Source organism: Diadema setosum, chromosome 5 (genome assembly GCF_964275005.1).
Source record: "Diadema setosum chromosome 5, eeDiaSeto1, whole genome shotgun sequence".
NCBI lineage: Eukaryota > Metazoa > Echinodermata > Echinoidea > Diadematoida > Diadematidae > Diadema > Diadema setosum.
In genome coordinates this window covers 7,782,278-7,800,920 of record NC_092689.1, presented here as the reverse complement: position 1 = coordinate 7,800,920, position 18,643 = coordinate 7,782,278, and the positions used below count along the sequence as shown (strand labels likewise).

Below are 18,643 nucleotides of genomic sequence, written 5' to 3'. Positions count from 1 at the left end.
AAAAGGCTGGGGATTCCCCGCCTTGACAACACGCTGATTCGCGCCACAATTACGTAAAAAAGAAAGAACTAGAACAAAACAACAAGTGCAATCCGATCCTTTGTTTCGTGAATGTTCATTGGCTAGCTATCAAGGAGGTGAGGCGGCCGGGCAAAATACATGCAGTCAAACAGTGTGTGCGCATGCATATCAAATTCTCAGTTTACGGAAGACACATCACTGAGAAGTCTTCAACGACTTGCACCCTATCAAGAAAGTATACGGCTATTGATAGGGACGAGTAGCGGATGAAAATCTGTGAAGATTACACCAGGTAAGTTGACCAGAGTTATAACTGTGGTAAGTGAGAGAACAGAACCAGGTGAGAAAACAGAACCAGGTAGCGAGAAGATCGGTATACAGCGGCTGGATTTATGGAACTACACACAGCCCTGTCACCGCGCTGCACATCAAGTCCCAAGGCAAGATGACGTACATGTACATCATAGACCAAGGCTGCATTGATAACGAACTACACTGTACGTAGTAAGCCCAGCCATACGCATTGTGTGGTACCTGTTGCAGTGATCAAGTTCGTGTTGAATTTTCTCGGCCTTTTGTTCTGCTCTTCCCATCTCCCTGTTTTTTCCCTGTTGTGAAACGAGGCACGGTTATACACGACTCGTTATCAGTGTTAATGTAGGCACTGCTGAAACATGCACCAGCTAACGGACATGGCGGATAGTATATCGATTGTTATGATGGACATAGACTGCGGATTGCCTACCATATTTGGGACCCACTGGATCCCATTAACACAAAAACTGAAATTCATCAAATCGCTAAGTTCTGTTCTGCTGGTATCTATGGCTTCTCTGGAAGTTCCTGGAATTAACAGACATCTTGCATGCACTCAACTCAATTAAGTGCTCCTCGATGTAATATGACGCTGTGTAACAGGCTGTTTATCCATATTATATATTTCTAATTTTATGAGGAATGATTGGCTAGATACACCATGTGGAAAGAAAGCTGAAGAAGAAATGAGCGGTCAAACTTTGCAGCTAATTCAATCAACATAATTATTATGCACTGATTTTATCGGCCTCGGATCCGCTCCCTGTCAGACGCGCAGCCCCAGTCATGTAAATACAAACACTTACAGGAAGAGCCTGCGGTGAATCGACCTCAGGGGAGAGCTGAACTCTGTGTGGAATAATGGCCAGGACTCTGGGCACTTGAAGTAATTGTTCACAAGATTGACTCGACCTTCTTAAAAAAAAAAGAAACAAAAAATTCAAGGAAACACCTTACTGCGTGAAATGGCATTCGTTGGATTGGCAGTGGATTGGTGTCTTTCGGAAATCTGATTCTTATTTTTATAAAGCCGATTTGTACTTTAAGACAAATTTACACGATTGACACTATACCCGCATTTTAAAACACGCTGACAAACACATTCTTTGCAAGTATGAGAGCCGTAAAGAGGCGAAATAGGCGGAGCTTATTAGTGCCCCGGCCCCGCGATGATCTCCTTATACCGCGGCATACAGTATACCGTGCAAAATTGGCGCGAAATGGCTGACGTCATCACCATAAGCCGTATAAGGCGAAATAAGGCGGAGCTTATTTGTAGCCCGCGGTGAGGGGCTGACACGGGTAAATAATTCCCCATAGAGACGCGTTATAAGATTCTAAATTTTGCATCTTCGGTATCCTGGAAAAGCTAGGGAGGTATACCCTTTCATTCGTCACATTTCCAAGGAGGTTCTTCAACTCAAACTCTGTCCAAGGGTCCGCAAAGCCAGACTACGAGTCCTTTTCACTCGAAAAAAAAAAATCTGTACATGCACCCAATCATATATAGTCCCTTCAAATTCCATGAGAAGCTGTCATCTTCCAACCAAAATGCAGTTTGTAGAGGAATTCATGAATACTCAATATCTGCAGCTATTCAGTTATTTGTGTGTGTGTTTTTTGTTTTAGTTTTTGCCAAACTGCAGTTCTGGTTTTTGATTAATTTGTTCTTTATTCATTTTAGTATCTTTGGCACGATTTCGTGATGCGGTCAGGGATATTCCATTATAGTTACAGATGTGAACCCTGAGCTGACCCAATCTCCTTGCCGCGGTATTCCGTAAAAGATTGGCGCGAAATGACTGACGTCATCAGCATAATTAAGCCGTAAAGAGGCGAATAGGCGGAGCTTATTCGTACCCGCGCTGAACTGACCCAATCTACGCGCCATATAACGTGCAAAATGGCGCGAAATGGCTGACGTCATCACCATTATTACGTCGTAAAGAGGCGAAAACTCGATAGGGAAAGAAAGAGATAAAGGTGTTTCAAACATGCTTTGAGTATGTACCCTACCTTTCCCTCTCCTCGTTTGACAAAAGAATGTTTAGTGGCTCCGTTCTCTCCTATGAATTATGAGAACTGGATCTCTACCCAAGCGTGGCCATTTACCAGTATATCACTAACCTTACCCTCTATCTATTTTGGGTCACACAGCTGTAATGTTATGCAAAAGCATGATACACAGTTCGGCACGTAGCTGATCATTCTGAGCTTAATTATCATTATAATTTTATTTTTAATTTATTTATTTATTTTATTTATTTATTTATTTATTTTTTTTTTTGGGGGGGATGTTTTCAAATGTATATACCTTTGAATTGCATTGGATATCAAATCCATATATCATTTCGAGCGGAAAAAAAACGACCCCTAAAAATGGACGTAAGCAAATGATTGACCAAGTGGGAGAGAGAACTGAGCACTTGAACAATGTGGCTCAATCGGTTAGCGCGTTCCATGCCTTATACAAGTCCTGTATAATTATGATACCATACCAGAGGAGAGTGCAGGTGCAGACCCCGTAGACTATAATTATGAACACACACACACACACACACACACACACACACCAGGGAAGGGGCTAGAGGTCACCACCTCCATGTAAACACTGTTTAGTCCCTTTCCTTCCCTCCCCCCCCCCCCTTCTCCTCTCTCCGTCTCATGCACTGCAAACTCTTACGTGGCTTTCTCTTCAGTGTCCCAACTCATGGTCGATAGACAGGTGGTGATGCGTACAAAGTATTGACTGGGCATGTTAAATTTCGGCCTTGTTGTTCTGATATCTACGGATGCCATTCTCCTTGACAACATGACGGGATACAGTCCGATACTTCATCTTTATATCAAGTCGACGTGATAAAAATTGTCATGTCGACATGTCGATACGCAACTCACTTTGATAAGTCGACACTCGCCAAGTCGACTTCCCATGAAATATACGTTGGCATGGCGATTTATCTTGCCAAGTTGATTTCCCATACGACCCATAAGTCGACTTATAGATAATAGCGAAATATAATTTCCGTTTTCGCATGCATGAAGTCCCATTCCCCAGAGAGGGGCTAGTCATTTTTATGGGTTGGATTTGCGGGCCCATATTCTACTCATGAACTGGGTTGAAAACTAAAACGACAACGCCAATCAGAAATCAATGGTTGGAAAAAAAATACATGTAGTCAAAAGCAAATCATACTCTCATGAGGTAGCACAAGAATGATTGATCAAAATACAAGTACGAAAAAATAAAACTCCGATGCTAGCGCATTGATGACTGCCGTCTTCGTATAGCGTGTCTTTCCAACTTACAGCCCATCTTGTCAGTTGGACCCCGTTTACAGTGCGAGGATCGCGGCCGAGCCCACCTTCATTTCAGTGTAAACGCGCAAAAGGCCAAATGTGAGGCCAAACTTGGCCTCGCATTTGGCCTCGCTCTGGAGGTGGTCTCGGCCGCGGCCGAGCCCGGCCTTTTCTCAGTGCAAACGCAAACTGGGCCAAATGCGCGGCCAATTTTAGTCTGGCTTCCAAACCCTCTGCCTTTATATTTCGCTATTCAGGATATTAACCCCCTCAACGTCGAAAACTAGTATAGTTTAAGGTGGTTTTGTCCTGCAAAGGATTTTTTTTTTTCCTTCGGCAAAGGCCTTTTCCCGAACGGCGACTTCGTCGCCACGGAATCAAAGCCCACAGCGAGGCGATGCCGAGATCGTTGGTTATTGTGCTTAAGAAGTAGACCCTATGCGAACACAATTTGTCTTAGGTAGAGTCCATAATTACAGTCTTAGGGCACGAGCCGTTTCTGTGGGTTTTTTTTTTTTTTTTAATATAGTGGCGGAGAAGTGGTGTAAATAAAAAATACGCGTCCCCGGCTCGGCCGCGGCTCGGCCGCGGCTCGGCCCAGCCCCGCACTGTAAACGGGGTCTTGGATAGAGCAGCTCACTAACATTACATGTATTATGCACACAAGCATAACTAAGATTAGGCCTATTCGAAACAAGTAGCCAGAAAGCTTGCCCGCAGTTTCTCCTAGACTTGCACAAACATGCAAAGGATAATGTATTCACGCTATATTACCAGTAATGCACTGGCTACAGCCTCAAGGTTGAAAAGCATTCTTTTGTAATGGGATCGCAGTCCTCCCTTCTAATAGCACTGTGTCAGTGCTTCTTACAAATGGCTTGGGATTCCCCAACAGTACAACTAACTAACAAGCTAAAAAGACGCTTGCAATCGGAAATCCTTCCTAACTTGGCGTCAGGCCAAAATGAGTTCATGTTCAGCATGCGACATTTATTGGCTGTGTCAACATTGATAAACAAAACGCAATCAAACAACCGCACAACAAACATTAAGTGCAGAAGCGTATTGTATGGCATTATTGTTGGCGCCAGAATTGGCGCCAGAATGACAAAACCAGTAGGACCTACGTGATACGTATACCGTACCTGGGAGGTGGAGCGTATACAAATCACTGCGCACAGCACATTGATGCTTGCCATCTGAGTGGGCGTGTTTTCCCAGACTTGAGCCCACTGTGATGCTTGAATGGAGCAGTTCACCAAATTATCAAAATTCTATGCGCATCAGCATTTACAAAGAAAATTCGAGACATCCAGGAAGCTCTTCGAAAGCTTCTCCAAGACTTGCAAAGCATGCCAAAAGATAATACATCCACGCTGCATAACCAGTATTTAAATGGTATATACAGGTGAAAGGAATCGTTTGGTTTGATGTTCTTCGAGGAGACGTGATTGTGTGGACTAATAAAGTACATGTAGCCTTAACCTCATGGTTGGTGACAGCTACAACTAGGAGAGATCAGTGTATTAGGAGCACGGTCCTGTGTTCATTTGGCAAATATTGGAGAATTGCGTAGGATTCCCTAACACTATAACAGCCATAAACTAAAGGGACAACAGCAATCGGAAACATTTCTCAGCTTCCCTGGCATAAGGCCAAAATAATGTGTACATTGTTCGCAAAGGCTAATATCTCAAGGCATTTACAAAGCTGTCTTCATAGATTCCTAGTGGTAAAGAAATTCGAACACTGCACTTTGTTTTCCCGAGACCTACAACCAGCATATTGGGAATGAGACTGTGGAAGTGAAATACGTGCTAAAGAATGAAATGATGTTGATACGATAATTCATGAAGTAAACAGCATTGCGAGTTTCATTTACATCGGCATAAATTCTTTGAAATCTAATATGCTCTTTGTGAGACGGGGGCATCGGTTGCATATAATATGTACATTACATGTAGATGTATAATGATAATACAGGAACCAATAAATCAAATCAAATCAAATCAAATTATGGAGGTGTCGTAGACGTACAATGCTCAAGGGGTAATTCATAGCCTCACAACATTTCTTGTTTCATATTTCTTTTTAGTAAAATGATAAATTAAGCAACTGTAATTCCCCATAACATCAAAGTCAGTGCTACATACATTATAGTTAAAACTAGCACAGTTTGCGTTGTGAATGACATCATACTTTGGCTTGAATTCGTGCCAAAGGGATATTGAGTAATAACTTGTTTTTAAGTAGAAGGGAATTTTAGAGAGTATGACAGTATGACAGTATGACATGCAATTTGCATGTAACTGTGACCGTAGTCGCTGTTTTGGAGAAACCAATGAGTGAAAATGGTTGTCGGTATTATTTTGTTTTTATGTCTTTGCCGGATGTCGGATTTTGCTCATCCGTTGTTCAAATATAGGAGTGTACATACTCGGTCTAACGGCCGAACAAAACGCACCTTGGGCGATTGTGTACAGGAGAGTGGAACGCGCGGAAACGCATGAGAAACGAATAAGAACCGCATGCTTATAGGACACAACGCACGAGGAACAAATGGGTGTTGTATAAGAGGTACTTCGAACGTCAGAGAACCCTGCGTACGCGTTTGATGTGCTGTACATAGCCGTTCCATCCGTTCAATTTCTTGCAGCAACGGACTCTATAGGAGGCCTAGAGAAAACGTACAACATATCGGAAGAGGATCAGATCGCGCTATTCGTTTTTAGCGAGAAAAAAAAAAACAACTTTGTGCTTGCACAAAATTTTCTTGCCGCTTTGACGGAAATCACCGGAAGATAACAGTCCATCGCCGTGTCATGGTGTGTTAACCCTCTAGCGCTTTGTCTGTTGGAAAACAATGTTTATAGCACAAGTGTATCATTGTCCCAATCCGGGATGCTGACTAAGCTGACTATAAAAAGTTTTTTTTTCTTTTTGCTCTAATACGCTTGTGTCTTTTGCACTTCAGGAAAATAAAGTGATAACGAGTTATGAAATGACGAAGTGCTGCTTTTTCACAACTTTTGCACAAAACCGTCATTTCCAAACATAACTTCGAGCATTACAACATTTTGTAGGAAGGATCAGTAAAATGGAGAAAGGTTTGCCGAGAAACCATAGGTAAAAGGTAAAGGGCCAGAGGTCACTATCTATACAGAGTGAAAACTGCCGTTTTCCATCCACTTCAGCTAGGAATATCCAGCTGTGTTATCTAAATTGATATAGCTGTCCTTTGTTGCCGAAGATGATTATCTTGTCGTTGAGTTGCGGTCTATGTCAAGCAACGTCTCATGTGGGCACTCATACCAGCGCAGGTAGTAACGCTGACAGGTGTTGCATTGGATAATGGTTCGTGTAACTGCCGAGTGTCGTCGATCATGTGCGTGCGCGCTGATATTCTTGCTGTCGTTGCTCTTCCATGGATCATGGTGGCCTTTCTCAACGATCCTCGCCATTTAATTCTGGGGTACCTCTTCCTCCATCATGCGGAATGTTGATTCCCTTTTTATTCTGCGTTAAGATATATTTGAGCGCATTTTTTTTCAACCCGAGATTCTTTTTACCTTGGCGCAGTAGAATGCAGTGTCGTCTGTCCTGCGTAATCTTACATAATATATTCAGCTTCTCCTTGAAAAGCCCATGACAAATTTCCATCATACTTGGCAGGAATCGTCTCTGTACTGTCAGGTTTATTCATGGCGGCTACGAGAGTGCCCCTCTGAGGCCCTGTAAGGGATCCAAATTAGGTCCAAATGATACATTTTCATCTTTGTCTTGAAAGAACATAGTTGTTTCTTTACAACCAAATTTGGCAGATATTTTCGATAGAGTGATAGAACACAGGTTCGTACAAAAACGCTCCAATATCGCTCGTGAGCAATCCTTGTCAAGTTGCAGCACGTCTCATCATTGCCGCATAGAACCGATGGTCAAACTCAAGCTTCCAGACGAGCCGGCGGGGTTCCAAAAATATCGCAGCACTATCCATCAAATTGTGCAGCTCGCTGATATCAGGTCCTCATCCTCAAACTCCTGCAAATGATCCCAGACTGTCACCTGGTGCAGTTCATATGATATATACACTACCATCAAACCACAGTCTCATCCTGAAGAGCAATGATGGTCAGTTCAGTCGCACTCGGAGGCTCCGAAATGGAGTTCAGCAAGGCTCTGTTCTAGCACCCACCCTCTTTAACATCTACATCAGCAGCCTTCCTCAAAAGTACAGTATGACTATGCTGACCATGCCTGGTCATAGGTAAAAGATGTCCTTTCTGCAGACGCACTGTAGTTGCAGAGTATCTGAAACTACGGAAGCTCATCAAACTGAGCATTGCAAAAACCACTGCTCTGGGTTTCCATCTTGCCAACATTGGCATTAACCGCCAGCTGAAGATCAATCTTGGAAATATCGTGTTGCCATACAATCCAATGCCAACATACCTGGGAGTAACTCTAGAGAGCCAGCTCACCTACAAGCATCACGAGTCACTTTGTGCGGAAATCTCACCCAGAAACAACCTGCGGAGTCTTGATGGCTTGATACTGGGGAACACAAGCACTCGTCGAACGGGTGCACGTTGACTGTCCTTTGTCTACAGTGCAGTATATGCTGCCCCTGTCCAGAGTTGTTTGTTTCATTTCCCATCTGAGAAGATGGCTGGATAGCTCATATTCAGCTGCAATAGCTGGTCTTCCATTGGTCCACTTAGATATCAGACGGGACCACTTCACCCGGTCAAACATCTGCTCTTTGTGATGAATAAATGAAGTGGGATCTTTTACGTGCATGAGTTGTGACTCTCTCACACCTGGGGCCTCCATTTTATGTCCTTTCCAATGGACAGTGTGTTTTGCCCCATGCCAGAGGGCACGGCATGATTACACACAACATGCTCAGTGGGACTCGGGAATCAAACCCGGGCCCTTTCGATCGTTAGGCAGACGCGCTACCGACTGAGCTAACTCACAGAGATTGAACGTCCATGCTAATAGCTGGATGTGACCCTCATTGACACCGTGAGGATCACGGGCTGCCTCCGTCCTACACCAGTGAAGTACTTGTCTGTACTGTCGGGCATTGCCCCCACCATCTCTACGCAGAGAAAATTAAACTCATCAAGATCCTTCAAATCTTCACATCCGAGTCAAGGAAGGGGCAACTCTTTGACCCCAACGTCTTCACTCTCGCCATCCTCTGAGGCGGTATGCAGAAACCCTTGCTGGCTCGAGCCTCATCTCCACAGGAAAAACTTGGCAATGCTTATCTGCCTGCTTACGGGAATTGGCCGCTTCAATGCCAATATACAGCGGTGGGGTATATAGGATCCTACCCATATCAGCGTCCTATCCGCGTAGTCATCCAGAACAGACTACTCACCACATTCTGTATTAATGTTTAGACCTTGGCCCACCCACAAGAATGGGGGTGGACCTATCAGACCTTACCCAGAAACCCTGTCCATGGATCCTGCAGCTCCGCGACATAGAGCTTGCAAATCATACAAGAGAAGAAGAAAGATGCATAAAGTGCAACACATTTTTCTCGAATGATGCACAGTACTTTGGAAAAATAAGTTAGCGCAGAATGGTTGCAGCCAACTGAAGGGGGAGTGCAAGCAATCAATGAACTCACAGAGCCAACTAATGTCAGGGAGCACAAAGCCCTCTTCTGAATGGTAAACTGCTCTTGCAAATTAATCACCAATTTGTTAACAACATTGGAACGGCTACAACGCTAGTTGCAGAGAAAGCGCGATAGAAGTGGAGGCCTGAGCAGCAGGACTCATACATATAGGAAAACAGACGCTCACGTCAGCGAATGTGTTAACGCACAAAAGCAGCAAAACCCTGGCACACACCTGCAATGCCAGCCATACGGTGTAGAGGCAGTATTCCTGGGCAGTATATTGTCTCAGATCATGCATGTGTATTGGTAGGAAAGAACCGATACGATATGCATCTCGCAGCCTCAATGTTGTGGAAAAAATACACCCAGCTTGACAAGGATGGTCTAGACATCTTCAGTGAATAAGTCAAAATCTTACGTTTATAGCTACCGATACGTTATTAAGACAGATGCACAAACTGCTGCTTGGTCTATTCAACATAAGCCTACCAAACACAGCATATTATCACGAGTGATAAGGTGGTCATTGACACTTTAAAAGAACGACTGATAGTTCGTGTACCAGCCAGGTTCAACGATCTGCAATGCCGATGCGCTGAGTCGCCTCCCACGGCGAATTACCGCAGAGCATGCGCGAATATATTACAAAAATGGGTGGTCTGAAAACCATTACTTGGAATCTTCAAGCTAAGGGTTAGAGCTGACTTTAGTGTACATAAAGGATGTGACGTTTTGTGGAGTAGTAGGGTCGTTCTACCACCCCGATGTCGCTCCAAAATGCTGGAAGATGTTAATGACGTCAATCCAGGCAATACATGTATCAAAATGGAAGCGATCTGTCGCTGTTATTTGTGGTGACCCGGAATCGACCGTGACCTTGAAAAAATGTGGGACAACATCATGTCACTTACATCAGGGGGAGCCGTCAAAAGCACCAGCATTATACTCGTGGTCCGAGTATCCTTCACAACTGTGGTCGAGAGTGCATACGCGAACCCTTTACAAGGAAAATTTTTCGTGTTCGCCAATGCGTATTCGAAGTGGATCGAAGTCTTGATCACGCATGATTCCGTTATAAGCAGTGTACGCATGCTGCAGCAGTGATGTACTCTTGGTACCTTTCCACAGTTTTGAGCTATGACCGTGTGGAGCCGGGAAATGTGCAAACACCGGGAAATGTGCAAACGTCTCGCCGGGAAATGTGCAAACGCCGGGGAATGTGCAAACGTCTTGCCGGGAAATGTGCAAATCTCTGAATTTAATCAACGGGAAATGTGCAAACGTGACGCCGGGAAATGTGCAAGTGTTCAATTTTGCCGGGAAATGTGCAAAAGCCGCCGGGATATGTGCAAACCGTTCATTTCACCTATATTATGTATAGATGGAAGAGAAACTCTCAATCAAACCTGTGGATGAATCATTACTACCTTTACCACATGTCTTAGCCACCACCCTGTCTATGGCGACCTCTTGTCTAAAAAAAAAAAAAAAAAAAAAAAAAAAAAAAAATCAACATTTTCGTGTAAAACCCACAATGGATTTTCACCAGATTTGGTAGATAGCATCTTAGTAGTGATATGGACGTAATTTGTTAAAATGAGCCCCCCCCCCCCACCATCACCACCACTGAAAGGGGGGGGGGGGAGGGGTTGAAGCCTCAAAGTCCCTGAACTATGGGGTTTTTTTTTCTCTCTTCTGCCGAAAAAAAAAAATAGAGTTAGTGCTTTGAAGACATTTATGACTGAAATTTCTTTTTTGATTATAGCGGATCCAGGGGTGCCCCGATTTGGGGGGGGGGGGGGTGACGCAGAGGGTGGTGGGGATAGTCCACATTTTCAGCATCTTCTCGATAAATCTCACGACAGATTAACTAGGCAGATAGCACCTTTATGGTGATATGATCTTTATTTGTTAAAATAGGTCCTACCCCCCCCCCCCCTTGGCGGAGATGAAGCGTCAGATCCCTGATCTCTGGAATTTTTAAATCTTCTTCTGTCAAACCAGAAAAGATAGAGGTAAGTTAGTGATATGGAGACATTAATGACTGAAATTTCATGTTTGATTATGGCGGATCCAGGGGTGCCCAGATCGGGAGGGGGGGGGGGGAGGAGGGGGATTTTTCCACATTTTCAACATCTTCTTTAGAAATCTACAACGGATTTTCATCAAACTTGGCAGATAGCATGTGTATGGTAGTATGATCTTAATTGATAAAATGATCCCCCCCCCCCACTCACGCCAAAGGAATTGTGGGGGGAGGGGGTTGCAGCCTCAGAGTCCCTAAACTCTGGATTTTTTCTCCTTCTGTCAAACCGGAAAAGACAGAGCTAAGTTAGTGCTAATAAAGACAGTAATGACTGAAATTTCACGTTTGATTATAGCGAATCCAGGGGTGCCCAGATTGGTGGGGGGAGGAGGGGGATTTTCCACATTTTCAGCATGTTCTTGAAAAATCTACAACGGATTTTCACGAAACTTGGCAGATTGCATTTTGTGGTGATATGATCTTAATTTGAGAAAATGAGCCCCCCCCCCACACACACACACACACACACATACACTGCTGAAGGGGGGGGGGAGGGGTAAGCCTCAGAGACCCTAAACTGGAATTTTATATTCTTTTGTCGAACAAAAAAAAAAAAAAGATAGGGCTAAGTTAGTGCTATGAAGACATTAATGACTGACATCATGTTTGATTGTGGCGGATCGATTGGTGTCCTTATGGGGGGTGGAGTGAGAGGAAGGAGGGGGATTTTCCACATTTTCTGCATCTGTTTGAGAAATCTTTGACGGATTTTCACCAAACGTGGGAGGTAGCATCTCGAGGGTAATAGAATTCCACTTTGTTCGAAGGGGCAACAAGTCCAATTTGTTCCCTTTCCCCAAAGCGGGGGCTAAGATGAGGGTATATAAGGGTATATGTGACGGTTATAAGCAGACGTGAAATTTCATCAAAGTAGGCCAACCTTCCAAAAAATTATTATAAAATTGTGTTCTATTATTCTTAGTACAGAAAATTTCTTCAAATACGTATTCCTTTTGTCATGCGTAGGATTTTTAAGAAATACCTGAAATTCTGAATTCCACCCGAACGACCCCACCCCCTCATCTTGGCCCCTTTCGAGGGGCTGGGGCTCCACCTCCTCCCACCTTTGGGGTTGGGACGGTGAAAATTCGGCATGGATTTTTTTTTTTTCAATAAGATGGAGAAAATTTGGAAAATCTCCCTCCTCCCCCTCACCCGACCCACCCCCAATCAGGGCACCCCTGCACCCGCCATAATAAAACATGAGTTTTCAGTCATTAATGTCTTCATAGCACTAACTTAGTTCTATCTTTTTCGGTTCTACAGGAGATAAAATAGAATCCAGAGTTTAGGGACTCTGAGGCTTCAACCCTCCACCCCCTCCTCTTCTGCGGAAGAGGGGATCATTTTAACAAATCAAAATCAAGTTAGGTGAAAATCTGTTAAGATTTTTCAAGAACATAGGGAAAATTTGGAAAATCCCCCTCTCCCCCCTCACACCACCCTATCAGGGCACTCCTGGATCCGTCATCATCAAACCTGAAATTTCAGTAACTATAGTGTCTGCATAGCATTAACGTAGTTCTATATAATCATCTTTTTCGGTTCGACAGAAGAAGATTAAAATTCCAGAGATTTAAGAATCTTAAGCTTCAACTCCCCCCTCCCCGAAAGGGGGCTAGGGAGGGGAGTTGAATCCCCCCCCCCCACTTGGCCTCGTGCCCTGCATCCCTGGATTTGCCATTAAACTTGAACTACTGTCATCAATGTCTTTATATCACTAATCAAGCTATATCTTATTTGGTTACAGAATATAAGAAGAATTTTGATAAAACCGTAGATCTGGGACTCTGAGCCCCCCCCCCCCCCATTTTTCGGGGGGGGGGGTATGACTAATCTAAACAAATTGAGATCCCATTGCCATAATGGTGCTACCTGCTAATTTTGTTGAAAATCTGTCAAGGATCTTATAAGAAAATATTAATGGTGGAGGTTCATGCGCAGTTTTGACATGGAGTTTATCTATCATCTTTATACACAGTATTGCTAAAGTAAATGGTTTGCACATTTCCCGGCGACATTTGCACATTTCCCGGCAAAACTGAACTTTTGCACATTTCCGGGCGTCACGTTTGCACATTTCCCGTCGATGAAATTTGCACATTTCCCGGCGTTTGCACATTTGCCGGCAAGACGTTTGCGCATTTCCCGGCGTTTGCACAATTCCCGGTGTTTGCACATTTCCCGGCTCCACAGACCGCCAAACTCATACCACAACTACACATCACCTAGGGATGCCATTCAATCTCGAATACTGTATTGGTGAATTCTGACAAGGTCAGAGGTCGAGAGATCAACTAACTTGCCTTGATGAACACCACTTTTCTAAGATTTAAGCTATGACCACCAAAATCACACGACATGTGCATAACCTAAAGATGATGGTCAAGTTCGAATATGAGCGAAGTCCGACAAGCTCAAAAGTCTAATATGATATTTACATATTGTGGTGTATACCTGTACTCTCAATTACTTTCGACATTTCGAGCTATATGACCACCAAATTCATACAACAGGTACGTCACTAATAGATGCCAGTAAAGCTAGAATATTTGTGAATTCCAGCAAGGTCAAAGGTCAATAGTTCAATGAACTTGTCCTAATAAACACTGTTCTCACAGTATTGTGGTGTACTCTCAGTAACTATCCACAGTTTTGAACTGTGACCACCAAATTCAGACCACAGGAACATCACGTAAAGATGCTGGTCAAGTTCGAATATGGGCGAAGTCCAACATGTTAAAAGGTCAACTGGTCAATGAACTTTACCTGATAAGCACTGTACATAACATTGTGTTGTACTCTCAATAACCTTCCAAAGCTTGAGATATGACCACCACAGTCATGCCACAGGTACATCCTGTAAACAGGCCATTCAAGTTAAAATATTGTTGAAGTTCGACAAGGTCAAAGGTCACAGTGTCAGTGAACTTACACTGTACTCACAACATTGAGATGTACATTAATAACTTTCCACCCACAAACTTGAGCTTTGACAACCAAACTCACATTATAGGTACACTATGTAAAGATGACTGTCAAGTTCGAATATTTGTGAAGTCGGACAAGGTCAAAGGTCAAAAGGTCAATGAACCTACACTAGAATACTTTCATCACAAATTTTAAAGGCAAGACATCGCTTGACGTTTGCCTGTTACTCGACGTCGAGCCAGATAGTAAAAATTCGAATGTCAAACGGTCAATAAACACAAAGAATTGTGTATTCTCAACGTTCTACACCTTTGAAGTATGACCATCAAATTCATATCACAGGTACATCACCAAAAGTGCCTGTGAAGCTTGAATATTGGTGATTTCCGAGAAGGTCAAAGGTCGAAATGTCAATAAACGTACCTCATAAGAACTTTTTATAGGATTTTGGTTCCCGCCTAATAATTTTCGAGAGCTTTGAGCTATTACCACCAAATTATCAGGACGCCGGTACAGTTACGTAGCTTACGATGCAGGTGAAGATTGAATATTGGTGAATTCTGGCGAAGTCAAAGGTCAAAACGTCCATGAACTTTCCCTGATAAACGCTCTCAATCAGCTATAACCACAAAACTCACACCGCAGGTACATTACCTGAAGATGCCGGTCAATTTCGAAAATTGATACAGTCGGACAAGATTAAAAGGTCAATGAACCTACATTGAAAGACACTATACACTATCACAAATTTTGCAGGCGAGACATTCCTTGGTGTTTGCCTGTTTGCCAACCTCTGCAGATCAGGAACCATATGTAATTACATAGGTTTGTGTACATAAATACTCATATGCATGCATAATAATATTAGAAGAAATGTACTAAAAGGAGAAATCGTAATATTCAAATCACTTTTAAAGAATACAATTAAGGGTACGAAGTTGTATTCAAATGAATACATGTATTTTCATAGGCCTACACAATTATGTGTATGGTGAATCCCAAAGCAAATACCAAAGTAATTTGTAACTTTAATAGCACACGGAGGAATATCAAACAATTCGAAGTAATGTAATCATAACACATCGAAACAAGTAGTTTTGACAAATTACGTAGAGCCTGCACTGGAAAGTGAATTGATTTCCCCATTACCAAGTTACCACCCACATGTCTTTCGCCTTTGCAGTCGTTTTTCGTTTTACTTTATTGGGCCCAATCGCATGAAAATCAAATGTCATTAACAGCAACTCAGAAATCCACCAAGTCCTATTGTTACTGTGCTCAACAGCCAGCGGCAGCCAATCAAGGTTTTAACAGAAATTGATGAAAGTGGTACTACAATGTCCATTCACTGTTCGTCGTATAGTTTTATGCAACGAGGCCCAGATAACTGTAGGGCCTACTTTCATATTTCTCGGCATTCAATACGGGCCAATATGATTATAGTGACACCTCGCTTTTGTGACCACATTGCTATACTATTTCCTGTTCTATTTTGTTTGTTTTCAGTATGCTTCCCAGAAAGCCCAGATAGAAAGCTGTAACAGTTCATCAGAAGAGCATGCCTACTTCGCCACTCTGTGAGCCTATGTCCTATAGCCCTTGTCGTGAGGATGAGGATGTCCTTCATGAAAATTTGGCTTCACATGGGCTGCAAGTGAGATGCGACGTACCTGGGGACGGCTCGTGTTTTTTTCACGCGGTCTTAGACCAGTGCGATCGTCTGAGTGTTACCAATGCAGAGCTAATGACTAATGGCACAAATCCAGAGATTATCTCTAGGGCGATGCAACTCAGAGAAAGGGCAGTGGATTATTTTGCAAATTTGGTGAGTTTATTTCTTCTAGCCCAAGACATTGCGTAACATCGGCTACCGTTTTCAAATCGTGCTCTAAGATGTGGGACGCTCTTAAAAGCGCTCTCAGCTGGTTGATACGTCTACATTCCGCTTTGCACTCGTCTTACTCAGCATACACACTGTCATTATAGCCTATGAAGAATTTTATCTAATTGGTATATTAGGCAAAGTTCTGTCCGGTTTGGCTGTTAATATCCCAGTTACCGTAACTTTATAATCTGATTTTTGTCAAGTCATGTCAGATCGTTTGAACCAATGTTATAAATTACATTGTATGGTTGAGGGGTCTAGATATCGCGCACGAAAATTTGTGATGCTCTTATAATAAAAATTATTCCACAATCGTACCTGAATTTCTCAATGAATATCACGAAAATGCAGAAAAATCACCTCCCAGAATCTCCTGATGATACGATGATGGAGTAGTGCGCTGTCGCCGTTTGTATGTCAGACTTAATTTTATGCGTTCAATTTCTCGGGGTATGTAAAGGTCGCGCAGCTGCCCTATGTAGTTTCATGCGTGAAAGTGTCTGCCCCTCTCTGCGGTTGTAACGTGCTTCGGCTTTCGTAGAATATTATAAACGATCGATCGAACAAAATACGAATTCTATCGGCTACGATCATACGAACGAGACAAGCGAGACGACACGTCTAGGCTACAACATCCTTTAAAAAGATTTTAAGCTAAGGTAGGTAAATTATAAGGTAAAAAATTGGAAATTTAGCGAAAAATTTGTTCCAAAAAATTGGAAATTTAGTGAAAAATTTGTTTGAAATCTAAATTTCTTAACTGCTTCCTTCTCATTTTTAGCGGTTGTCAGGTATGTTTATTCCATGGGCGTATCGGCAAATTTTGCGCTTAGTCTTACGCGTATTAATGCTTGCTATACGCAGTTACGCTATGCGCGATCATTAAGTCCCTGCGCGAGACCTAGTACCCTTACTATATATCATTACCTTGAAATACAATAAAATTTAGTGATAATTAAGGACTTCATCTGTGTACTGTATGGTTTCAAAGACCTTGTTTGTTTGTATTTATTTCCGAATAATATAAAAACATACAAAACATGAAATATCAAAATCATGTATAGTAAGGGTACTAGGTCTCGCGCAGGGACTTAATGATCGCGCATAGCGTAACTGCGTATAGCAAGCAATATTACGCGTAGGACTAAGCGCAAAATTTGCCGATACGCACATGGAATAAAAATACCTGACAACCGCTAAACATGAGAAGAAAGCAGGTAAGAAATGTTGATTTCAAACAAATTTTGCACCAAATTTCCAATTTTTTGGAACAAATTTTTCACTAAATTTCCAAATTTTTACCTTATAATTTACCTACCTTAGCTTAAAATCTTTTTTTAAGGATGTTGTAGCCTAGACGTGTCGTCTCGCTTGTCTCGTTCGTATGATCGTATGTTGAGGTGCATAGAATTCGTAATTTGTTCGATCGATCGTTGATAATATTCTACGAAAGCCGAAGCACGCTACAGCCGTAGAGAGGGGCAGACACTTTCACGCATGAAACTACATAGGGCAGCTGCGCGATCTTTACATACCCCGAGAAGGTGAACGCATAAAAAAAGTCCGACATACAAACGGCGACAGCGCACTACTCCGTCATCGTATCATCAGGAGATTCTGGGAGGTGATTTTTCTGCATTTTCGTGATATTCATTGAGAAATTCAGGTACGATTATGGAATAACTTCTATTATAAGAGCATTTCAAATTTTCGTGCGCGATATCTAGACCCCTCAACCATACATCAAATTAAAATACGGAGGATCACCCAAATTCACTTATTTTATCTGAATTTCACTGTTCTTCCTTGTCCTTTGGTTAGTACAGTTTAACAAGAACAAAAATGCATACTTCAGACTTAGCAGAAAGCAGACCTTACAGCCGTGAAATCGCTAACAATATGTTTACGTAAATGTTGTTAGATTTACCAATGTGTGGTATTGCATGTGTGGTATAAAAGGGAAGTAACTATGGTAGCATATCGTTGGTTCGGTAGCTAATTACATACACACTCCAGTATACAACACAATGCCCAGACACGAGGCAGGACTGGACAAGGAGTGTGCAAGCGAAAGCCTAGGTTCCCAAGGTGTGTCACTTCAAATTGCGATCCAAATAGATCGCATTGTGACGGAGGCGTGCCATTCGACACCCATCAGACTTTTGACTTTGTTGCCTTGAATGTCCTCATTTTGTATTATTCGCAATAACATGATGGATGGTATAACGTAGGCTTAAGTATGTAAGAATGAATGTTTTCTTATTCCTATAATATTGTATTCTTAAAAAAACTTCTTTTTGATAACAGGGTATAATATTTATATAACATTGACTGGCCCTGAGGGAGGTACCAGAAAATATTGCCCAAACTGAAAGCATATTGCCCGAGTCGAAGACGAGGGCAATATGTTTTCAGTGCGGGCAACATTTTTCTGGTACCTCCCGAAAGAAAGGCCAGTCAATATCATAAT

The 18,643-nt window shown here is 42.6% G+C and overlaps 1 protein-coding gene across 1 annotated transcript in view; it reads left to right on the top strand.

The window, feature by feature from the left end:
* Positions 1-213: 213 nt before the first annotated feature.
* Positions 214-18,643, top strand: part of LOC140228472 (uncharacterized) — a 56,554-nt gene continuing 38,124 nt past the window's right edge. The window contains exons 1-2 of the mRNA XM_072308687.1: positions 214-313; positions 15,795-16,113. Of these exons, the coding sequence (XP_072164788.1) occupies positions 15,847-16,113 (267 nt within the window). The 5' untranslated portion in view covers positions 214-313; positions 15,795-15,846. The remainder of the gene's footprint in view (positions 314-15,794; positions 16,114-18,643) is intronic.